The sequence below is a fragment of the Gymnoscopelus microlampas genome (assembly GCF_963454915.1).
Source record: "Gymnoscopelus microlampas genome assembly, chromosome: 2".
In the NCBI taxonomy this organism is placed as follows: Eukaryota; Metazoa; Chordata; class Actinopteri; order Myctophiformes; family Myctophidae; genus Gymnoscopelus; species Gymnoscopelus microlampas.
Window position 1 is genome coordinate 41,631,555 of NC_139939.1, and position 26,088 is coordinate 41,657,642.

At 40.2% G+C, this 26,088-nt stretch overlaps 1 protein-coding gene across 2 annotated transcripts; it reads right to left on the reverse strand.

The window, feature by feature from the left end:
- Positions 1-6,232: 6,232 nt before the first annotated feature.
- Positions 6,233-24,374, reverse strand: LOC311037996 (voltage-dependent calcium channel gamma-5 subunit-like; the record flags this gene model as incomplete). 2 transcript variants are annotated; one of them, XM_084047292.1, is made up of 5 exons in its annotated part: positions 6,233-6,505; positions 15,704-15,849; positions 16,977-17,117; positions 20,321-20,407; positions 24,179-24,374. In XM_084047292.1, the coding sequence occupies 5 exons, from the start codon at positions 24,372-24,374 to the stop codon at positions 6,233-6,235; spliced, it is 843 nt and encodes a 280-aa protein (XP_083903418.1). The 2 variants fall into 2 exon arrangements, with proteins under 2 accessions (XP_083903418.1, XP_083903417.1); XM_084047291.1 differs by having other exon boundaries at positions 24,161-24,374.
- Positions 24,375-26,088: the final 1,714 nt, after the last annotated feature.

Here is a 26,088-nt window from a genome sequence, read left to right on the forward strand (position 1 = left end):
CACTACCAATCAACTTTAAATTGCCTGAAACGTACTCCTAACAGGTTTTTGGGGGAAACATTTTTTTTTTCCGTTTCGGTAGTGTCACTACCGAAATGGAAAAAAATGTACCAAGTCCAGAGCTCGATGAATGTTAGGGACCAAAAAAAAAGTCACTACCAATCAACTTTAAATTGCCTGAAACGTACTCCTAACATGTTTTTGGGGGGGAAAAAATTACTAAGTCCAGAGCTCGATGAATGTTAGGGACCAAAAAAAAAGTCACTACCAATCAACTTTAAATTGCCTGAAACGTACTCCTAACAGGTTTTTGGGGGAACAATTTTTTTTTCGTTTCGGTAGTGACACCATTTTGTCACTACCGAAACGGAAAAAAAATTACTAAGTCCAGAGCTCGATGAATGTTAGGGACCAAAAAAAAAGTCACTACCAATCAACTATAAATTGCCTGAAACGTACTCCTAACAGTTTTTTGGGGGATTTTTTTTTTCTTTTCGTTTCGGTACTGTCACTACCGAAACGGAAAAAAATGTACTAAGTCCAGAGCTCAATGAATGTTAGGGACCAAAAAAAAAGTCACTACCAATCAACTTTAAATTGCCTGAAACGTACTCCTAACAGGTTTTTGGGGGAACTTTTTTTTCTTTTCGTTTCGGTAGTGTCACTACCGAAACGGAAAAAAATGTACTAAGTCCAGAGCTCGGTGAATGTTAGGGACCAAAAAAAAAGTCACTACCAATCAACTTTAAATTGCCTGAAACGTACTCCTAACAGGTTTTTGGGGGAACTTTTTTTTCGTTTCGGTAGTGACACCATTTTGTCACTACCGAAACGGAAAAAAAATTACTAAGTCCAGAGCTCGATGAATGTTAGGGACCAAAAAAAAAGTCACTACCAATCAACTATAAATTGCCTGAAACGTACTCCTAACAGTTTTTTGGGGGATTTTTTTTTTCTTTTCGTTTCGGTACTGTCACTACCGAAACGGAAAAAAATGTACTAAGTCCAGAGCTCAATGAATGTTAGGGACCAAAAAAAAAGTCACTACCAATCAACTTTAAATTGCCTGAAACGTACTCCTAACAGGTTTTTGGGGGAACTTTTTTTTCTTTTCGTTTCGGTAGTGTCACTACCGAAACGGAAAAAAATGTACTAAGTCCAGAGCTCGGTGAATGTTAGGGACCAAAAAAAAAGTCACTACCAATCAACTTTAAATTGCCTGAAACGTACTCCTAACAGGTTTTTGGGGGAACTTTTTTTTCTTTTCGTTTCGGTAGTGTCACTACCGAAACGGAAAAAAATGTACTAAGTCCAGAGCTCGGTGAATGTTAGGGACCAAAAAAAAAGTCACTACCAATCAACTTTAAATTGCCTGAAACGTACTCCTAACAGGTTTTTGGGGGAACAATTTTTTTTTCGTTTCGGTAGTGACACCATTTTGTCACTACCGAAACGGAAAAAAAATTACTAAGTCCAGAGCTCGATGAATGTTAGGGACCAAAAAAAAAGTCACTACCAATCAACTATAAATTGCCTGAAACGTACTCCTAACAGTTTTTTGGGGGATTTTTTTTTTCTTTTCGTTTCGGTACTGTCACTACCGAAACGGAAAAAAATGTACTAAGTCCAGAGCTCAATGAATGTTAGGGACCAAAAAAAAAGTCACTACCAATCAACTTTAAATTGCCTGAAACGTACTCCTAACAGGTTTTTGGGGGAACTTTTTTTTTTTCGTTTCGGTAGTGTCACTACCGAAACGGAAAAAAATGTACTAAGTCCAGAGCTCGGTGAATGTTAGGGACCAAAAAAAAAGTCACTACCAATCAACTTTAAATTGCCTGAAACGTACTCCTAACAGGTTTTTGGGGGAACATTTTTTACTAAGTCCAGAGCTCGATGAATGTTAGGGACCAAAAAAAAAGTCACTACCAATCAACTTTAAATTGCATGAAACGTACTCCTAACAGGTTTTTGGGAGAATTTTTTTCTTTTTTTTCGGTAATGTCACTACCGAAACGGAAAAAAATGTACTAAGTCCAGAACTCGATGAATGTTAGGTACAAAAAAAAAGTCACTACCAATCAACTTTAAATTGCCTGAAACGAACTCCTAACAGGTTTTTGGGGGAACATTTTTTTTTTTGGCCTCCACACTTAGTGATTTTTTCGGATTTAACTTCGTTTCGGTAGTGACACAATGGTGTCACTACCGAAACGAAAAAAAAAAATACTAAGTCCAGAGCTCGATGAATGTTAGGGACCAAAAAAAAAGTCACTACCAATCAACTTTAAATTGCCTGAAACGTACTCCTAACAGGTTTTTGGGGGAACAATTTTGGCCTCCACACTCAGTGATTTTTTCGGATTTAACTTCGTTTCGGTAGTGACACAAGTCCAAACTTAGTGATTTTTTCGGATTTAACTTTCGTTTCGGTAGTGACCAACTTTCGTTTCGGTAGTGACCAACTTTCGTTTCGGTCACAATGGTGAAATGTACTAAGTCCAGAGCTCGATGAATGTTAGGGACCAAAAAAATCGTCACTACAAAGTACTACCAATCAACTCTAAATTGCCTGAAACGTACTCCTAACAGGTTTTTGGGGGGACGATTTTGGCCTCCACACTTAATGATTTTTTCGGATTTAACTTTCGTTTCGGTAGTGACCAACTTTCGTTTCGGTAGTGACACAATGGTGAAATGTACTAATTCCAGAGCTCGATGAATGTTAGGGACCAAAAAAATCGTCACTACAAAGTACTACCAATCAACTCTAAATTGCCTGAAACGTACTCCTAACAGGTTTTTGGGGGGACGATTTTGGCCTCCACACTCAGTGATTTTTTCGGATTTAACTTTCGTTTCTGGATGAAGCCTTAGCTCAATCACTAGTGTGACAGCCTATGAGTCCGAAGGTTGAGGATTCGATTCCTGTCTATGGCCATGGGTTTAGGTGTCCATGAGTAATGTTCTTAACCCTGCATTCAATCAAATCAAATCAAACTTTATTTATAGAGCACATTTAAAACAACAGAAGCTGACCAAAGTGCTGTACAAGGTAACAAATAAAACAAAGGATTGATAGCCACAATCCCTCAGCACTTTGCTCAGCTGTTGAGAATGCTCATTTCATTGTTAGTTGCATGGCTGCTTTGTCTCAAGTTCAATCTATTCTGTTTCTACGTCTTATTGTGCTATTGTTGCATATCGCTTTTTGCCTATCATGCCTCGGACCTGTTTATCGCTGCTTGCAGCTATATTTTTTAATTAATTTTGCTATAATATACTGTATATAGCAACAACTACACACAGAGGTGTTCCCGGCTTGAAAGGTAAAATAACGTATAGGTGTTCCAGGTCTAAATGGGATTAATGATTCCCTCATCATTGCTTTAAAGTTACAGTAGGCTTTATGCTATAGGCTAAACTCTTGATGATGTCACACATGGTTTCCATTCATTTGAGATGTAATTTGAGGCACACAATTTGAGAAAAATAGCAAGAAACTGCGAAAAAAAAAGAGTCATTGTGTATTTCTTTATTCAATCCCATTACGTTTTATTTTGTTGAGAACACACAGCACACTGCAACATGTACCCATGAAAAAGACTCCCTTGGACAAATAGAAATAAACAGATAACATTTCCACCTGTAATATCACTTTTTAATACAGTAGCCTATATTAGTTATGACATTATGTAAAAGCTCACATTCTGAACAGGATGCAGTAGTCACAAATGTAATATTTCTGACTCTATACTCAACAATGAAACTGGAACATATACAAAAGTTAGTCTATGTACTGTACATGCTTATAATTTCACATTTACAGTCTTTAAAATCAACAGAATTCTAAATATACCTCCCGACTGCAAGAATATACGAAAGCCACACAAAAAAGAAGAAAGAAAATCTCAATGTTATGGAAATTCATTGCATGCCAGCGTTTAAACCATGCAACCTTTTATGAACAATAATTATGCTGTTAGTAATATATCAAACTACTGCATATAAACATTCTAGCACAAGAGAAAATATAGTCCTATAATATGTTTATTGATACTTGAAATGTCTATATTCAATCCAAAATGTGCTATACAGTAAACGTAACTTGTGACAACTCCTTTGGAATTAGTGTTTTAGTCTAAAACTGTAGGTTTAATTCATAATTTTGTTGTTTTACATTGAACCTGTGAGTATATTGCAGAGCTGTGCAACGACTGTCTGCATCACTCAAGCGATAACTACTAATACTTTATTTTGAGGTAATATACAGTATCCGTATGAGAGGTATTTAACTGTGTGCACAGTGAAAAATTGTTTAGATTAGGTCACCTTTGTTTCCTTCAGCAAATCTTACATTCAACTTAGCGCTCAAACTATTAGATACTTTCCATCACATTCCATCATCATCTTATCCACAGCCAACATGTTCTCCTTTCCTTTTTGTTCACCTTTGAATATTATTCAAAGCTGTGTCAGTTAAAACCCCCCCCAAACCCAGAATCCATTAATTAGTGTAACTAAATGGCACAAATATTTCCATTTATTTTCAGGCGGTTTGTTTACTGTATATGTATAAATCATTGCATGAAACAAATATTTTTGGGCTATGATGGTTTATGAAAGCTGATTTTTGTTAACATTTGTTAACAATGTTTGTTAACATTTTGAAGGAGAAAAAAATATCGCAATATCAATATTTTATATGGCCAAACAATTCTGGAAAGGGGCTTTATCATGAGCTAATCTCTGTTTGTTTGGTTATAATGGGCTAGCAGCTTCTTGATAATTTTCTGTACAAAAAATACAAACTTTTACTGTGTATATACTGACAGTAGTAGTAGAGATACTGACAGTAGTAGTAAAGTGCTAAGAGTGAAATGAAAAGGAAAACAACAAAACAGGAACTTCAATATTCAATAAAAACATTGTGAATCATACCACTGTATAAATAGTCATAAGAAAGAAAGGTTTTTCAAAGTCCTGTTATGGCTATAAGAGAGAGGATGGCTTCAACCCAATGAATCTAGATGGTGAATATCAATTTTTTTTTTGTTTATTCACTGTAGCAAAAGGGTTGCTCATCTTTTTTAAAGAGCTGCTACCTGTACATTGAGTAAAAATCACACGCAGAAATGTTAATATGGTAGAGAAGCAGGGAATAATAGGTGAGATCAATGCCATTTCTCAGGGTGGGGCGTCTCTGCCCAGAAAACAACTCCACAACACCAAAGGCTTAACACACAGAATGGTATGTTGGTCAAACATGATCTTAGTCTTGTTTGCAGGGCTGAAACATATGGATGAATTATACACTAGAGGGCATCGCCACTTCACCAGCGATGGAAAGTGATGCCTGAGGACGTGACCAAGCGGACGTATTTGACAGGCGTGAGAATGTGTTGGTTGGACATAAACAAATGAAAAAAAGACCTGGGTTGTGAGGTACATATAAGAGCAGATATTAGATTATAATACAAAAAGTGTATTCCGCATGCACCCCACTGCATTGCAAAACACAACAGTCTGGATTGATAATGACTGGTTATGGATGTGTAAAGCACAAGCACATGGGCCAGATCTTGTGTAAAATCTTAATTTAACTCAAAGTGGACCCATTTTGACAATCCAGACACTAAATGAACGCTCCAGATTTATCTGTGAACAATTTGGAAAAGAAAAACGACCTTCTCAAATTGAAGTTGGGGTATAAAACCAAGTCAAATTCAATTTGTTTCACAAGACCCTAGCGCAATCACTCCCCCTCAACCAACCCTGATAGACTCCTTTTCCTGGAGATTAGATATCTTCACTATTAACCAGGGTAACAGGATCTTGGCTCTTCTAAAGGGAAATGGGTCACCGTTTCACTGCCAGGGTGCAGTTTCACTCTCCAGGTTTAATGTATACATGTACACCCTCTTTTTCCTACTTGATTGGATAAACAGCCTAAAGTGACTCCAAGCTCAGCCTCTATGGCAACGTCACCCTACTCACTGTGCTCACTGTAGATTTGTCTCATTAGACTGCTAGGCACCAAAGATAAGAGATGAGACAGAGTCAACATATCGACCTAGGATTCCCCACAGACCCAGAGACAAAATAAAGTCTGCAGCGGTTCGTATTGGGACTAATAGAGGAGGGCGCGCATACAGGAGAGATACTGTCCCGACAACTTTGAGACCAAAAAAAGCCTAGTCTGTCTATCTGCCAAAGTTAACGGAAACCCTGTTCAGCAAGGCGACGAGGACATCTGTTCGTACTCGGGACACTTGAGGAGGGCGGGGTATGTGGTGGAGTTCATCTGGAGGGAGGCTTCAGAGGAGATGGCTGACGGGCTGCGCCCGCGGCCGGCTCCGGCCACAGCGTCCGGATGGAGAAACTGGGCAGAGTAGTCGGAGCAGTTGCTGAGGCGTGGCCGGTAGTAGCCCTGATGATGGGGACGGTACATCTCCTCGGCCGTGTAGCGCTTCATGAACAGGTACACCGACATGACGCCTGCAGTCTGGAGGGGGACAACGTGTTTAACCCATTAAGACCTGAGGCCGATTCGACACATGCCTTCTAAGCCAGTAGTTCTTTCAATATTTTTCTAAAATGTTCAAAAATAGCAGATGTACAATCTTGCAGCGCGGCACGAAGTGACGCGCTGTGAGCTTGTATGTCTGCTATTTTTGAATAGCCAATGCTTTGGTAGCACTTTACAATAATGACCCGTTATAAAGCATTTATAAACGTTTTTAAGTAGTTTGTAGACTATTAACAAATCATTAACAACCTGTTTGTTGACATTCGTAAATGATTACTAAAACCTTTATAACTACAGTTACAAATCATTTGTAAAGTATTAGTAAGTAGTGAACTATTCATGAATAAGCCATTTATATACATCTGTAAAAGATTATTAAATCATTTGTAACGACCCATTCTAAAGCATTTATAAATGTTTATAAGCAGTTTGTAGACTATTAACAAATCATTAACAACCTGTTTATTGACATTCGTAAATGATTACTAAAACCTTTATAACTACGGTTACAAATCATCTATAAAGGTATTAGTAACTATTCATGAATAAGCCATGTATAATACATCTGTAAATGATTATTAAATCATTTGTAACTGATGTTACATAATATATACAAGCTATTGGTAGCTTGTTCATGTTTAACATATGCTTTGTTAAACATTCCTAAAGTATCTATAAATCCTTAGTACATGTTATTATGTGCCCTATAGTAAAGTGAAGACAGTTCATCATTTACAACTGTCTGTTAATGTGTTTGTTCATGTTTAACATGCTTTGTAAAACATTCCTAAAATATCTATAAATCCTTTGTACATGTTATTATGTGCCCTACAGTAAAGTGAAGACAGTTCATCATTTATGACTGTCTGTTAATGTGGACTTTCTCCTTACCTGTTGCAAACTACCTGGCTTTCATGAATGCAGACACCAAACAATTACTAGAATTATCATTCATGTTAAGCAAATGATGCGTAAGACATTCGTAAAGAGTATGTAAACCATTTGCAGACGTTATCATGAGCCTGAGCCTAGTTGCTTCTTTTGGGCTTGTTTTCATAGACCTGTCCGCTTGTTTCTTTTGCAAAATCTGGCAACACACTGATTACCTGCATTACACCTGCAGTAGCCTACTAGGGAGGAAGTGAACAGTGATGCAGTTGCAGACTGGACAGAAATATGTCTAATTCATGTTTTATGTGTTTTAACTGTCTTGTTGCAGGTGATCGAGGTAACATAAAATGGCTAATCTTACACACATGAAGTAGCATTATGACTAGGGGGTATTTCGATGGTGGCTGTTTGTATCCACAATGTTTGTTTTGATGTGTAGGCTAGTAATGTCCTCCATGCTTAGCAGTTTAGCTTAGCAGCTAAAGCTAACTTGCACTGGTGACTGCAGAGGCTCCAAGCTGCTACTCTGTGATTCTGTTGTGATTCATTTCTTTGTTTAAATGTCAGTGTGTGTGCTGTGGCCAAGAGTTGCTACATTTTATATCTTAATAAATTGTTGTATACTTGTATACTATATAACGTTACTTTTGCCACTTTTTGATGTCACATGTTTTACTAATTACTGTCTTCACTTTACAACAAGGCCCATGATAACGTTAGCAAATGGTCAACACACTCTTTACGAATGTCTTACGAATCATATTAAACATGAAAGATAATTCTAGTAATTGTTTGGCATCTGCATTCATGAAAGCCAGGTAGTTTGCAACAGGTAAGGAGAAAGTCACATTAACAGACAGTTGTAAATGATGAACTGTCTTCACTTTACTATAGGGCACATAATAACATGTACTAAGGATTTATAGATATTTTAGGAATGTTTTACAAAGCATATGTTAAACATGAACAAACACATTAACAGACAGTTGTAAATGATGAACTGTCTTCACTTTACTATAGGGCACATAATAACATGTATTAAGGATTTATAGATACTTTAGGAATGTTTAACAAAGCATATGTTAAACATGAACAAGCTACCAATAGCTTGTATATATTATGTAACATCAGTTACAAATTATGTAATAATCATTTACAGATGTATTATACATGTCTTATTCATGAATAGTCATAAAATACCTTTATAGATGATTTGTAACCGTAGTTATAAAGGTTTGAGTTTCTTCGGATTTTTTCGGATTTAACTTTCGTTTCGGTGGTGACCAACTTTCGTTTCGGTAGTTTGATTACAAAATGTAAGTTGTGTAAAAAATAATCTGACTATACTAAGTTGTTATTTGTTTGTTTAAGTCAGGCTATACTCTACTCAGAGTCATAAGTTTACAAAATGTACTAAAGTACAGTGAACGTCTGTGCGGTTTGTCTTCATCACTGAAAATAACGTACATGTAAACTGATATAAAACTGCTGTCATGTGCAGTTGGGGTGAAGAAACACAACCATTTCACTCCTAATAATACCTATTTGATTTGACATCCTGACTTGCTGCTGTAGCTGAGGCTTGAACCTGTTACCTGCGGCTCACTAGTCAGTGACTCTATCCATTCACCTACAGCTGTTTCCTTGGAATCTGTGGTTCTGAAACGTTTTGTTGTCAACCCCCCAAATTGACATGTATTTGGGCAGTGGACCCCAATGTGAAAAGATGTAGTGTCAGGGCCCCCCATGAAAAAGATTTATATTTAGGCTGTAACACATTTTTTTTAAAAGTTATTTGTCTTGTTTGTTGTTCAAGTCAAAGCACCAGGAAGGCTGTACTTGTCAGCCATCTGTTAGCTCAATGGGTTGAGACGCAGTATTCATGATCCAGAGGCCATGAGTTCAAATCCCATTGATGTCTTTCCTATGATTCTTTCCTTTGCAGACTGGCTTCCAGAAGATCAACTGAAAACTACCAGGAAGGCTATATTTGTCATCCAACTGTTAGCTCAATGGGTTGAGACGCAGTATACATGATCCAGAGGCCATGAGTTCAAATCCCATTGATGTCTTTCCTATGATTCTTTCCTTTGCAGACTGGCTTCCAGAAGATCAACTGAAAACTACCAGGAAGGCTGTACTTGTCAGCCATCTGTTAGCTCAATGGGTTGAGACGCAGTATTCATGATCCAGAAGCCATGAGTTCAAATCCCATTGATGTCTTTCCTATGATTCTTTCCTTTGCAGACTGGCTTCCAGAAGATCAACTGAAAACTACCAGGAAGGCTGTACTTGTCAGCCATCTGTTAGCTCAATGGGTTGAGACGCAGTATTCATGATCCAGAGGCCATGAGTTCAAATCCCATTGATGTCTTTCCTATGATTCTTTCCTTTGCAGACTGGCTTCCAGAAGATCAACTGAAAATTACCAGGAAGGCTGTACTTGTCAGCCATCTGTTAGCTCAATGGGTTGAGACGCAGTATACATGATCCAGAGGCCATGAGTTCAAATCCCACTGGTGTCTTTACTGTGATGCTTTCCTTTGCAGACTAACTTCTAGAAAAACAAGTTAAAACCACCAGGAAACCTGTAACTCTCAGCCAACAGCATAGCTCAACTGGTAGAGCGTCTGTCCAATAACATGACTTGACTTGAGTGGGTTCGATTCCCACTCGAGTCAAGTGTCCCCGGTAACTTGGGGCAACGGATAAATTGACTGATATCCTTAGTGATGCTTCCCTACGCAGACTAACTTCTAGAAAAACAAGTTAAAACCACCAGGAAACCTGTAACTCTCAGTCTACAGCATAGCTCAACTGGTAGAGCGTCTGTCCAATAACATGACTTGACTTGACTTGAGTGGGTTCGATTCCCACTCGAGTCAAGTGTCCCCGGTATCTTGGGGCAACGGATAAATTGACTGATATCCTTAGTGATGCTTCCCTTTGCAGACTAACTTCTAGAAAACAAGTTAAAACCACCAGGAAACCTGTAACTCTCAGCCAACAGCATAGCTCGACTGGTAGAGCGTCTGTCCAATAACATGACTTGACTTGACTTGACTTGAGTGGGTTCGATTCCCACTCGAGTCAAGTGTCCCAGGTAACTTGGGGCAACGGATAAATTGACTGATATCCGTAGAATAACTTGTAGGAGTGTGCTGGTTCAAATCCAGTCACCACCTTGGTAACTGAAACCGAATCTGGCCAATTCGGTCTCAGTTACTGAGATAGATAGAGGGTGTGTAGAGTAACTGTAACTGAGACCGAATTGGCCATATTCGGTTTCAGTTACTAAGGTGGTGACTGGATTTGAACCAGCACACTCCTACAAGTTATTCTACGGATATCAGTCAATTTATCCGTTGCCCCAAGTTACCTGGGACACTTGACTCGAGTGGGAATCGAACCAACTCAAGTCAAGTCAAGTCAAGTCATGTTATTGGACAGACGCTCTACCAGTCGAGCTATGCTGTTGGCTGAGAGTTACAGGTTTCCTGGTGGTTTTAACTTGTTTTCTAGAAGTTAGTCTGCAAAGAGAAGCATCACTAAGGATATCAGTCAATTTATCCGTTGCCCCAAGATACCGGGGACACTTGACTCGAGTGGGAATCGAACCCACTCAAGTCAAGTCAAGTCATGTTATTGGACAGACGCTCTACCAGTTGAGCTATGCTGTAGACTGAGAGTTACAGGTTTCCTGGTGGTTTTAACTTGTTTTTCTAGAAGTTAGTCTGCAAAGGAAAGCATCAGAGTAAAGACACCAGTGGGATTTGAACTCATGGCCTCTGGATCATGTATACTGCGTCTCAACCCATTGAGCTAACAGATGGCTGACAAGTACAGCCTTCCTGGTACTTTTCAGTCGATCTTCTGGAAGCCAGTCTGCAAAGGAAAGACATCAATGGGATTTGAACTCATGGCCTCTGGATCATGAATACTGCGTCTCAACCCATTGAGCTAACAGATGGCTGACAAGTACAGCCTTCCTGGTAGTTTTCAGTTGATCTTCTGGAAGCCAGTCTGCAAAGGAAAGAATCATAGGAAAGACATCAATGGGATTTGAACTCATGGCCTCTGGATCATGTATACTGCGTCTCAACCCATTGAGCTAACAGTTGGATGACAAATGTAGCTTCCTGGTAGTTTTCAGTTGATCTTCTGGAAGCCAGTCTGCAAAGGAAAGACATCAATGGGATTTGAACTCATGGCTTCTGGATCATGAATACTGCGTCTCAACCCATTGAGCTAACAGATGGCTGACAAGTACAGCCTTCCTGGTAGTTTTCAGTTGATCTTCTGGAAGCCAGTCTGCAAAGGAAAGAATCATAGGAAAGACATCAATGGGATTTGAACTCATGGCCTCTGGATCATGTATACTGCGTCTCAACCCATTGAGCTAACAGTTGGATGACAAATATAGCCTTCCTGGTAGTTTTCAGTTGATCTTCTGGAAGCCAGTCTGCAAAGGAAAGAATCATAGGAAAGACATCAATGGGATTTGAACTCATGGCCTCTGGATCATGAATACTGCGTCTCAACCCATTGAGCTAACAGATGGCTGACAAGTACAGCCTTCCTGGTGCTTTGACTTGAACAACAAACAAGACAAATAACTTTAAAAAAAAATGTGTTACAGCCTAAATATAAATCTTTTTCATGGGGGGCCCTGACACTACATCTTTTCACATTGGGGTCCACTGCCCAAATACATGTCAATTTGGGGGGTTGACAACAAAACGTTTCAGAACCACAGATTCCAAGGAAACAGCTGTAGGTGAATGGATAGAGTCACTGACTAGTGAGCCGCAGGTAACAGGTTCAAGCCTCAGCTACAGCAGCAAGTCAGGATGTCAAATCAAATAGGTATTATTAGGAGTGAAATGGTTGTGTTTCTTCACCCCAACTGCACATGACAGCAGTTTTATATCAGTTTACATGTACGTTATTTTCAGTGATGAAGACAAACCGCACAGACGTTCACTGTACTTTAGTACATTTTGTAAACTTATGACTCTGAGTAGAGTATAGCCTGACTTAAACAAACAAATAACAACTTAGTATAGTCAGATTATTTTTTACACAACTTACATTTTGTAATCAAACTACCGAAACGAAAGTTGGTCACCACCGAAACGAAAGTTAAATCCGAAAAAATCCGAAGAAACTAAAACCTTTATAACTACGGTTACAAATCATCTATAAAGGTATTTTATGACTATTCATGAATAAGACATGTATAATACATCTGTAAATGATTATTACATCATTTGTAACTGATGTTACATAATATATACAAGCTATTGGTAGCTTATGTTTAACATATGCTTTGTTAAACATTCCTAAAGTATCTATAAATCCTTAATACATGTTATTATGTGCCCTATAGTAAAGTGAAGACAGTTCATCATTTACAACTGTCTGTTAATGTGTTTGTTCATGTTTAACATATGCTTTGTAAAACATTCCTAAAATATCTATACATCCTTAGTACATGTTATTATATGCCCTATAGTAAAGTGAAGACAGTTCATCATTTACAACTGTCTGTTAATGTGACTTTCTCCTTACCTGTTGCAAACTACCTGGCTTTCATGAATGCAGATGCCAAACAATTACTAGAATTATCTTTCATGTTTAATATGATTCGTAAGACATTCGTAAAGAGTGTGTTGACCATTTGCTAACGTTATCATGGGCCTTGTTGTAAAGTGAAGACAGTGATTAGTAAAACATGTGACATCAAAAAGTGGCAAAAGTAACGTTATATAGTATACAAGTATACAACAATTTATTAAGATATAAAATGTAGCAACTCTTGGCCACAGCACACACACTGACATTTAAACAAAGAAATGAATCACAACAGAATCACAGAGTAGCAGCTTGGAGCCTCTGCAGTCACCAGTGCAAGTTAGCTTTAGCTGCTAAGCTAAACTGCTAAGCATGGAGGACATTACTAGCCTACACATCAAAACAAACATTGTGGATACAAACAGCCACCATCGAAATACCCCCTAGTCATAATGCTACTTCATGTGTGTAAGATTAGCCATTTTATGTTACCTCGATCACCTGCAACAAGACAGTTAAAACACATAAAACATGAATTAGACATATTTCTGTCCAGTCTGCAACTGCATCACTGTTCACTTCCTCCCTAGTAGGCTACTGCAGGTGTAATGCAGGTAATCAGTGTGTTGCCAGATTTTGCAAAAGAAACAAGCGGACAGGTCTATGAAAACAAGCCCAAAAGAAGCAACTAGGCTCAGGCTCATGATAACGTCTGCAAATGGTTTACATACTCTTTACGAATGTCTTACGCATCATTTGCTTAACATGAATGATAATTCTAGTAATTGTTTGGTGTCTGCATTCATGAAAGCCAGGTAGTTTGCAACAGGTAAGGAGAAAGTCCACATTAACAGACAGTCATAAATGATGAACTGTCTTCACTTTACTGTAGGGCACATAATAACATGTACAAAGGATTTATAGATATTTTAGGAATGTTTTACAAAGCATGTTAAACATGAACAAACACATTAACAGACAGTTGTAAATGATGAACTGTCTTCACTTTACTATAGGGCACATAATAACATGTACTAAGGATTTATAGATACTTTAGGAATGTTTAACAAAGCATATGTTAAACATGAACAAGCTACCATAGCTTGCATATATTATGTAACATCAGTTACAAATGATTTAATAATCATTTACAGATGTATTATACATGGCTTATTCATGAATAGTTACTAATACCTTTATAGATGATTTGTAACCGTAGTTATAAAGGTTTTAGTAATCATTTACGAATGTCAATAAACAGGTTGTTAATGATTTGTTAATAGTCTACAAACTGCTTATAAACATTTATAAATGCTTTAGAATGGGTCGTTACAAATGATTTAATAATCTTTTACAGATGTATATAAATGGCTTATTCATGAATAGTTCACTACTTACTAATACTTTACAAATGATTTGTAACTGTAGTTATAAAGGTTTTAGTAATCATTTACGAATGTCAACAAACAGGTTGTTAATGATTTGTTAATAGTCTACAAACTACTTAAAAACGTTTATAAATGCTTTATAACGGGTCATTATTGTAAAGTGCTATTTAATGGGTTAAGATGTGCAGCCAAAATGCATGAAGGCAAGGATGAATGCAGGTATGTACACACACACACACGCACACGCGCACGCGCACACGCACACGCACACGCACACGCACACGCACACGCACACACACACACACACACACACACACACACACACATTTACTTTTACTTGACCTACTTATTAGACTTACGCTTTTGTCATTAGGGGGTTTTGTTCTCTTTTTTTGTTTTCTCTCATGTTTTCCTGTATTACACTGTCAAAATACAAAATAGCTCTGTTATGTGTCTCTGCTTCCCCTGGTGATTATTTTCGTGTCCTGGTATATAACACTAATGGATCCTATAGACCTCCATAATGATCTCTAATAGACCCATGTCTAAATTCCCAGAGGAAGGAATCCATTAAGACAATAATCATCTTTCTGTCACATGGCTGAGTAATAGCAAGTTAATTTGTTTATTTATTTATGATACTGCACTGTAAACAGTAGCATGGATAATGAGCCCAATGAATGTTTTGTTTGTGAGTCAGTGGCATTGCATGTGTGTATGTGTGTAAGTGTAATTACAATCTATCATTTTTCCCTTTAAAGGACTACAGCGGTATAATCTTTCTGTTAGCTTGCTACCAACATTGGATTACTCAAATAAACATTGACACATTTTAAACACACGCTTACCAGATGGCATCCAGTGCTTTTCTATCAGCAGAAACAAACTCACATGAGTCTTAGCAACATGAGAGCCACAATCCATAACATCCTTCACACTACATACAGTATAGTGATGGACTACTTGCTGTACAATACACTCAGGTATAGATTGGGTATTCCCTTTCTGATAAATACTTTATCATGTAGCTACTTATGCTGTACCTCATAAGACTCAAGAGACAATTGCTACTCCATGTTACTTAAGATACTGTATGTGCATCACTACCATAATGCAGACTGTAGATATTGTACGATGTAATCTATTCACCACCAACTTTACACCCAACACAAGAGGGTCTTATGGTGCCTGTATGTATCCCCATAAAAGTTTTTCTTTTTCAGAGTTACACTTTTTTTCTTCTTTTTTCCTGATTAAGCAATTTCCCCATGAAACATTTTAGCATGACGTAACACTGTATGCACACATCGGTCTCAGTTACCTCAGTGAGCAGGAAAGAGATGGCGGCGAAGGCAAAGGACCAGCCGTACTTGTAGCTGATATAGGCCTCTTTGCTTTTGGTCTCGTTCAACATTTCATCACTAATATTGGAGATGTACAACACCAGACCTACCACCAGAGACAGACCTGAGGCAGGACGAGGGACAGGGGAAGAGAGAGAAAAAAAAGAATGCATATTTACTTCAATATATACCACCGATGCACAGGACCATTTTAACGGAGAGGAACGCAAGTCACACTGTCATCCATTCATCCATCGAAACCTGTGTGTGTATGTGTGTGTGTCAGGCATAACTCGGGCACTGTCCGAAAGATTGACTTCAAACTTGGCATCTGTGTCCCACACATACAGGTGTACAGTGCCGAGTGGCAATGACCAACGGTTTCCGGGGAAACGGAAAACTCCATTCGCATATGTCCATGTATGTGTTCAACATGACGTTGCAGTAGTTTGACAGCAGTTTCTCATCACGTAAGGGATCCCCGAATCACCATATTTAGTCGATGGATCGTATGTTAGTGTGCACCACACATGGTACTCTATGAATGGGTACAATGGCCCAATGGGTGTTGCGTAAATGGATGGGGAATTCCCAACTTGCATCATTCCAAAGTAGGCCAGTAGCCATTGATTGTAATATCTAACGTTATTATTACTGTGGTCATGAGTACCACACTGGGAACTCTTGAGTGGGGCATGCATTCACAACTTGCATCGTTACCGACTTGCATCGCTCCCCCAGTGTTCATTTCGTTGACTAAAACTATGACAAAAAATGTTTGTTGACTACCCTTTTGCACCGATGAAAACTAAATAAAAAACAATTAAAAACTAAGCTATAATGACTAAAACTAATCTAAAACATCTATATGAATAAATATATTGACAATTTCGTCAGCAAATAAAAACTAGACTAAAATGTTAGGGAGGGACTAGTGGAGAAGAGATCCAGTAGAACTGAGACAAGTCATTTTATGCTTGGCTGCGCGGGTGCGCGTGGCTGTCGTGCAGTTGTGTACGACGCCCATGCCGATCGGCAATATTTTTTCCACACAGCTAAGTATAAATCAGGCATTACAACGCCATCAACGCCTGCCAACATAAAATGTCATAAAAAATCTTATGATATTTAGTCAACTAAAACTAGACTAAAAGTAACACAAATTTTCACGACAAAAATAGCAGATTTACATGCTCATAAGCTGGCCAGCCAGCTAGCCATGCAGTCCATATAATGTGCAATGTACCACACCTGAGAGGATGGAGAAGATTCCGGAGACAAAGGCCAATATGGTGCGGTGGGGTCGGATGTGGCCGATGTTGCTGAGGACGAAGCCGATGAACATGAAGAAGAGGCTGACCAATGGGAAGGGCGTGGAAGAACGGATCATCTCTGGGGGGGGGGGTTAGAGAAAGAGTGAGGGAGACAAGAAAAAGAAGAAAATAGAGAAGGTACAAAGAGTTATATAGGTGGAATAGAAACATTCAATTTTATTTTATTGGGGGGGCGGGGTTACTGTAGTAGATTTATTATAATTATTATTTAAAAAATGTGTTTTATCACAAACTACTTAAAGCCAGTTTGTTCCACATTGAAAGCTCTGTGCTGCAGCTACTTCTACGGAACAGTACTGCACTTAGGGGAGCAGAGGTGCTGTACAAACAATGGTGACTTCCATAAGAAATTGGAGCTGAATACCACCTACACAGTGTCAGAATGATAACACCTAGAAGGTGAATTCATCACATGCTCACCAAACTCCCGTTGTATTCTCCATTAGCACTTTAATATTTCTGACATCATAACCTTCATGGATGCAGGCTGTTCAAGGAGTTGCATGAAGTTAGAATTGTGTCATCTACTTGCCTTTACAACCTCGATATCTAAGCTTACGTAAAAGTGTCAGCATGCCAGAAGATCAAATAATAGACCCAGTGGTGGCAGAAACATGTCACATAACATGTTCACATGCTACACAAGGACTGATTTAAATGACAAAGCTGTAGGCTGGGTAAGCTACGATCCCATGTCTCATATTAATGTCATAATTGGATCATGTGCAGGGTTTCATGACTTCACTTCTGCATATTTGAAACATGGTTAAAATTATCCATCAAACATCTGATCTGTCAGAGATTCTGTGGCCTGAGGAGTGGCAAGCACATGCATGGATGGAGGTTGTGTTCTTGCAGCACATGTTCTGTCATGTCAAATCTAGTCTCTCTCAAAAGAGACATAATGTGCAGTTGCATAAATAACTCCTAATGGAAGTGAATGAGCGAATTAGTCCGGAGCTAATATTGCAAACTGCTGGACAAACAAACTGCAGTAGGCCAAGGAAGTTTGTTGCAGAAATATGTTTGCTTCCAAATTTAGTGAGTACCTGTCAAACTACTTCTCTGGTGTGCCACGTTTGGATCGGGGCGGTGCACCTGATCTGGCGCAGCGCTCAGGTCCTGGACCTGGTGAGACGAAGGAGGAGCCCGGCCAGGAGACAACCCACAGTGCCTAGTCCCTCCACGTGTCAGAGCCTCCCCGTGTTCAGGCAGAGTACTTCCGGAGAAGCGGACTGAGTGGCCCTGTCTTTCCCTATAGGACTGACCGTGGGTAGCTACCTGGGATGTAAGTTGGGGCTTGATCAACCCCGGCTGGGTCACCTGGGCGAGGGTGTATGTTGCTTGACCCGAAACACCCTATGACCCCAGGCTACAACACTGATGATACATCCCAGGTGCATCCATGTGATGTATTCTTTATAGTAGAGTGAGAGACGCCCATGGGCACAACACCAGAGGAAGCTCCTCTGACCTAGTTTCCCCTAGATTCGACACAAACATGGGGAAAAATGCATTCTACTATTCTGCCACCAAAATGTGGAATGCCCAACCAACAGACATCAAAGTCTCGATTCCCTATCCTCTCAAAAACAAGACTGTCCTCAAATTATAATCGTACTTGGTAATCTCATCATCCCCTACTATCTTGCCCCCAGAGAGTCAAACAATGCACTGCCTCAGCGAGCTCCTTGGAAGGAGCCCCGTGGGAGTGTCAACCTCTGTGCCTCGCCCCTTCCCCCTGTCTTTCTGTAAATATACCTAGTATTGCTTTTAGTGTCGTTGCTGATATGTTATGTATTGTATGCATTGTATGTCTCGAGTACAATGGACAACAAAGGAACCCCCCCGAGCTTTTTTGTGTTATCCTTTTAGCATATCTTTTCTAACTGTACTGCCGTACTGTTTTCTAATCTTGCTAATAAATTACTCAATCAATCAATGAGAGGGGCCCATTTATAACAAAAACACCATATATCACCATAGATTAAATAAATCGACTTACTAGTAAATTATATAGTAGGCCTATTTACTGTCCAATTGTTATGGATACTTTCCTAGTAACTATATTTGATTACCATCTACTTTCCTGACAAATACCTGGTATTAGGGGACTATAACATAAAGCGTTACCACCTTATCTCTCTCTCTCTCTCTCTAATAGAGTATGACGCACACGTAGCTCTAAGTAGCTGTTGTTGCTCCTATAGTGTGCCTTTCCCTGATGTATACTGCCAGCCTGTCTGTACTTTCACACTGTAATGCTTCGTTGTGCATCCCAGCAAAGCAAAGCAAAGTTTGTTGTTTACCCAGGGTGTCGGACTAAGCACGAAGCTTGTTTCCAGCCGGACCCTGCATGGAAGCCTTGCTCAAGGGCTATTCAGCGGTGATTCATGATTGATGTGATGAATTGGGGAATCGAACTAGGGACCTTCCTATCAAGGCCGCCCCTCTAACCACTAGGCCACCGCTGCCACACACACACACACACACACACACACACACACACACACACACACACACACACACACACACACACACACACACACACACACACACACACACACACACACACACACACACACACACACACACACACACACACACACACACACACACACACACACACACACACACACACACACACACACACACACACACACACACACACACACACACACACACACACTCCATGAGGGGAGTTTCGGCCCCAAACGAAAATGGCACCCTTGAATTTTTCATATGCCCCATATCTTGTGTGAGTGCTCAGTGGATTGAGCCCTCACCTTGGGAGTTGGGACAGGAATAGCATCAGCACACACATGCACGATGGGTGGCCTACGCATATGTGTCAGTTGTTCTATGAATGTCGTCCGGTCCCCGTCTCCCACCCCGTACATCAGAGGGAGGGAAACACTGTGCATATGGGTGGGGGCGTTTGTTTGTAAAAATGTATTTGGATTTCACCATGGTTGCTTTATTAAGAATTTATTAAGGCTAAAACAAACAAACAAACAACCAGACTGGCATTTGGCCATCTGAGAAAATCACCAGGGAACAAGCTATATATATATATATATATATATATACACATACACACACACACACACACACACACACACACACACACACACACACACACACACACACACACACACACACACACACACACACACACACACACACACACACACACACACACACACACACACACACACACACACACACACACACACACTGAGGGTGAGAAAGAGGACTTACTCAGGACACTAACGGTGGGCTCTGATGTCATTTGGATGTTAGTTGGCATCACATAGTCTATGGTGAAACAGCGACCTTTCTCCTCCCCTGGATCAAGAAGGAGAGAACAAAATCATTTACAGCCTTTTCATTAGTACAGGATTTGCTCGGCCGTCACTTGGCATTCAGCAGACCTTCTGAAGAAACTGACAGAGCTTTTTAGATTATTATTCAGTACACAAAATCAATGGGATACAAGTGAAAAAGTAGATTCTACCTGTTTTACTGTGCATAATTGTGTTTTCAAAAGGACTGAAGCTCATGATAAATGCACTCAACTCTAAGAAGTGGGAAGAGTAAACCTTCAGTTGTCTTTCATTAACTGTAGCTTAAATCCATTTAGAAGCAATAATGTGTGATTGTAACTTATTTTATAGAAGAAATATTTCTGAGATTGTTCACTTCAAAGGCATTGAATTACATGCGAGGTGAAGTCCTTATAATGATTCATGGGTCATAAACTGACCAATGCGGAAACGTCAGACGGGCGACGTTAGAGCCAACCATGAATCAACCAACCCCGTGAATTAACAGCTCTAAGCATTTCACAGCAGTTGTAACGTTTAACAGCAGTTACAGCATTTCACAGCAGGTATAAAGTTTCACACAAGCCCCCAGGACAAGCAAAAGTTGACAAGTGGCCAACTCTGGTACTGCACTATCTCATTGAAATGAGTAGCGGGATTATTTTTTTATTTTATTTTAACAACACTATGTATTTCCAAGGAACAGCCCAGGAGAAGATTTTAGCACTCGGACACCTGACTCAAGAACTTAAATTCCAGGAACTGATCTATGTGTCTATGTGTTCAATTAACACCACAGACCCAGAGGTGGTGGATTAAGTGATAAAAAAAGTTGCATTGCAACACGTGAGCTTGTAGATCAGCTGTTTTCACTATTCATTGTATAACAAAGAATATAGGACTTAAGCGGTTAATTTCACTTTTAAGTGAATATTCATAATATTTCATATTTTCAGAGTCTTTGCCAATAAGGAGTCTGGCTTCAACATCAGGGCTCAATTGACAAAGGAGATGAAATGTAGTGATCATTAGATGAAACGTTGCATGATGATCCTTAAAAAATAAAACAAATCTGCCAAATAAGAACTTCACAGGTTTGGAAAATCCATTTCTTCTTGCGTTAGAATAACCTTTTATTTGACTTAAGAAAAAATGAGTGCAGTGATTCCTCCTTCAAACGAAATAAACTAGAAGAAATGGCGCCCTACGTGCGTTCGGCCCGTTCCTCAGGGGCCTGTTCAAATATCAGTCAAGGCCCAGACCCTTGACAAGTGTGGAGGTAATTGGACAACTGGTCTGCTGTGGGAATGCAAATGCACAAACACATACCACGGTCCTGATTCTAGTTGTGAGATGAGATGAGATAAAAAAAAAAAAATGTGAACACAAGGGAGTTAGGGAAGTAAGACAGCAGGTAAGAGCAGAGGGTAAAACAATTTAATGCTACCATTGCTATCACTGCTCTCTCTCGACCCCTCTCTCTCTATCACGACAACCCCCTTGCTCCCACACACTATGGCCTTTGGCAGCAGCTTGGAATTAATTGACTGAACACATTGTATCCTTGCTGCCAGTCAACCATAATTGAATTAATGTAAGGTTAGGTCTCTGGGGTTTGTGGGATCCTTGTGCTTGTATAATTAAGTTGTCAGATCAGTGTGAAAATGGCTTCCCCGAATCCATTTAGCTGTCTACTCTGCCAGCCTCCAGAGTAGCCTATGAACCCCACCAACCTCCATCAAATACATTTTTGAAGGGAGAGTATAGACAAAATAAAGTAAACACAAATGTTCACATCGATAAGTGACTCATTGAGATGCAACTTAAAGAAAGAATGATAACCTCCATGTAACATGTTCGCCTTCATTTAAAGGAGAAGTTGTTAAGTTGTTTCAAAAGAAAGATACGATGTGAGATACAGTAATATGTTAATTATAACACATCTATACGTATCTAATATAAGCAATTTATGCATTTATTATTTGAAAAAAGAAAAGAAAGAGAGAAACACCAGTAAGGACTCATATGGAAATTGCTCAGTGATAATGTCTGGCCACAATGACGATAGAGGCAAGGTTGAGATTGTTTGGATATGTGCAGAGGAGGGATGAGGAGTACATTGGGAGAAGGATGCTGAAGATGGAGCTGCCAGGCAAGAGGAGAAGAGGAAGGCCAAAAGAGGAGGTTTAGGGATGCGGTGTGCAGTGGTGTAAAGTAACTTACATGTAAACTGGCATAACAAACTAAGAAGAAACACAAATGCCCTCAAAGAGAACCTCAACGACCCCCTTTTTTAAATATTTCTTCTGGCACTCCACAACATTCTCTGAATGTTGCGTGTTTGTTTACATGTTTATACTGTAGACAGAGGCTGTATACATCAACAAAGCCTATAACTAATAGCATTATCACTAACACCCAATGAACCCAATGAGCATCGATACCAGCCCAAACACAACACAGTCACATTACGACTCTATGACAAAACGGCGTAGCATGATTGTGCACAGTGGGCTTTTCTGGGTCAAACACTGTGAGCCAGAACCGCTAAGTGGACCATAAGGTCACTCAATTGACCCTACCCCACACGTTATCCCATTAGTCCTTTTATGGCTGTCCACTTATCTGTATGGTGGAAAGTATCTGCTACCTAATTCCAACCGAAAGTCCACCATGTTCACCAAGACTGGACGCCATGTCAGGGGTGGAACAAGTATAAGTGGAGCAATTATAGAACAGAGCAATTCAAGCAGACAACTGCAGCAAAGATCTCTTGCACATGGAATGACTGAATGAACCCTGACCAGAATAATACAACTGTGATCAAATTAGATAAAGATTTCTCTCAAATATTTTATCCCACGATTTTTGTAACCCATTTTCTTCACCAAGTGCCAATTGCCTAAGCTGTAATTCTGGGCCCTACTCTCCCTCTGCCAGCCGGGGGAGAGCCCCAAACTGAGCTCATGCTTCCTTCAATGCATGAGGAGTGAGCAGGCCGCTTCTTATAACCTGACAGGGGGAGTTTCCCCGGTTAGACGTAGCACGTGGAAGGAACACATTATTCCAACCAGTTCCTTTCCCCTCCATCAGGCGCCCCGGCTGACCAGGGGGAGGCAGTATAGTGACCAGGATTACTGCATGTTTTTCATGAGGGTACCTACCCTAGGGGACACGGGGAGAACATGCAAACTCCGCACAGAAACAGACAAAGATTTCTGCATCAGAATCAAGAACTGCATCAAGACAATAACAGAGGAGGCAGGCATTTTTTTCTTATTAAAGATGTCAGTGGTTCTAAACCTTTTCAGGCCGTGACACCCCAAATTAATCACATTTTAACTGGGAACCCCCACCCTGACAAGCACTTGGAATGCAGGAGCTTAGGCATTACATTTTGTTCTATAAATTATATAAACTAGACCATACCCGGTCGACGCATCCGTGGGGGGATATGCGCACATGATCTGGCAACCCGGGAGGCGACATTGTTTGACACATAAACGCTAATAAGAAGCTGAGATTTGATGAAATTGAAAAACGGGCTTCACAGTTAAGTTCAGATGGTAATGGTCAATGGCTGTGTGCAAAATCAGACCAATTGGTCCAGCCACTGAGGAGAACCGGGTAGCCTCACCTACTCACTCACCACTACAGACAGAGGTTACTAGAATTATAGTAGGATATTGTGAAAATAGCCAATCTGCAAGCTCACAACGCTTCGCGTTGCGAGGTGCTGTGAGCTTGTAGATCGGCTATTTGTAGAAAAAGCTACTCCGTCCCCCGAACTCACCAGCCAGGAAGCACACCCTCCAGAGGCCAGAGTGGAGCGACGTGCGGATCTCTGTGCTCTGGTTGAGGGGGAGGATGACGCCCTCCTCCAGGTAGAGCCAGTAGTCTGTGCTGACGGCGATCCCCAGCAGGCCCAGGCCGCACACGGCGAACACGCTGCTTAGCAACGTCAGCGCCTTCCTGCCACATATGCTCATACCACAGTCTTGACAGCAGGGGGCACCGGTGGCAGAAAGAGGAGCTGGGAGGACAAGGAGACAGAAGAAAGGAGAAAACTTGATTTCTCCATTTTTTTTCCCGAGTCAAGCTTTAAAAGTGCATTGTTTTTTTAAGATGTTTTTGGTTGTTTTTTTCTGCCTTTATAGGATAGTATTAGTGAAGAGAGACAGGAAACGGGGAGCATACACAGGGAAAGACACGCAGCAAAGGCCGTCGGGCTCAGGACTCGACGAGCTGTCAAACTATATTGAGCCTAAGTGCCTGTTGACCTGAACCCCACAAGTGGAACATATCATTTGAGCAAGATAGGGGGGATGCAAGTGTTGGGGGGAATGAAATATGTTATTGTGTTCTGATTTGAATTTTTTATTTTATAATCATTTTTTAATAATATTCAATATAGTAGAGATATTTCATAAATGTATGAATTTGTTCCATTTTAATTTTGTCCTGGGAGGCAAGCTATGGCAGCTGCCATACCTTGCCAAACCAAATTGACGCCCCTGATCTCAGAGTTACAGACCCGTCCATTTGGAACCCCCCACAAGGAACCCTGGACCCCACTTTGAGAACCAATGGTAGATAACATACATCCATATTGAGCAAGATGAAGAATATTCAGCTCAAGCTGTTTTTGCTGAAGCGAACAGCGCAACAGCCATTCAAATCCATGAAAAAACGTCCAAGAAAAGGGCATTCCCCAGAGAGCAAGTCTTAGCCTGGCTGGGTAGCCTACCCAGGACCGTGTCAGTGGTGGGATGCATGCAGTGGCGGCTGGTGGGAATTTTGGGTGGGAGGGCTAAGCGTGCGGCCGTGCGCGGAACGAAAACATTTTGGGTTCTCAAAATGCATATTCATGCTCAAACACGAAGTCTTATATCTTATATAATACATGTGCACAGTAATAATCTGTATAGTTTACATATCCAGATTTAGGAAAATATACTTTTATTTGACAAAAGTATAGACAAAAGTATACAAATCAGTCAGTCACACATCAACAACTATAGTGATGGCACATATGGCATCCTGCCTGAGAGCTTTGAGCATGATACTGTATCAATGCATTTGAGCATTGATATCAAAACATTGTAATCATACTGTGGCGGTCAGTCAGTCAGTCAGTCAGTCAGTCAGTCAGTCAGTCAGTCAGTCAGTCAGTCAGTCAGTCAGACAGACAGACAGACAGACAGACAGACAGACAGACAGACAGACTGTCTGCCACTTTGAGTGGTAGTTGGGATAAACGCAGTCAGTGGAGCAAAACGCAGTCCGCACCAATAATATTTACGATTCTGTCCCTATCGGTACATAACTCGGACGGCGCTGAGTCGACTAGCAGCCCATCGGCTGGTCGACGCGGGCACTCGCGCCTGGAGGCGCTCGGGCGCGTCTCCTCAGCCTCAAGGTCTGCTGAGTCGGCGCGCCTCCGTCATGGCCCATAACTTATAATTATAAATTATAGGGAAAACACATCCTTAAATGGAATTAAGAAATGGTTTTACCTTTAGTCTAGGTAAACTTAATTATTTGCAAAACATGACTTATTCAAAACAGATGGCGAATGCATTCTTCTCTTTATAGGGCCTACACAGGTAATAAAATTGCCTGTGAGACCTTCATGAATTGAACCTCACAGTCAGCAGTCAGTCAGTCAGTCAGTCAGTCAGTCAGTCAGTCAGTCAGTCAGAC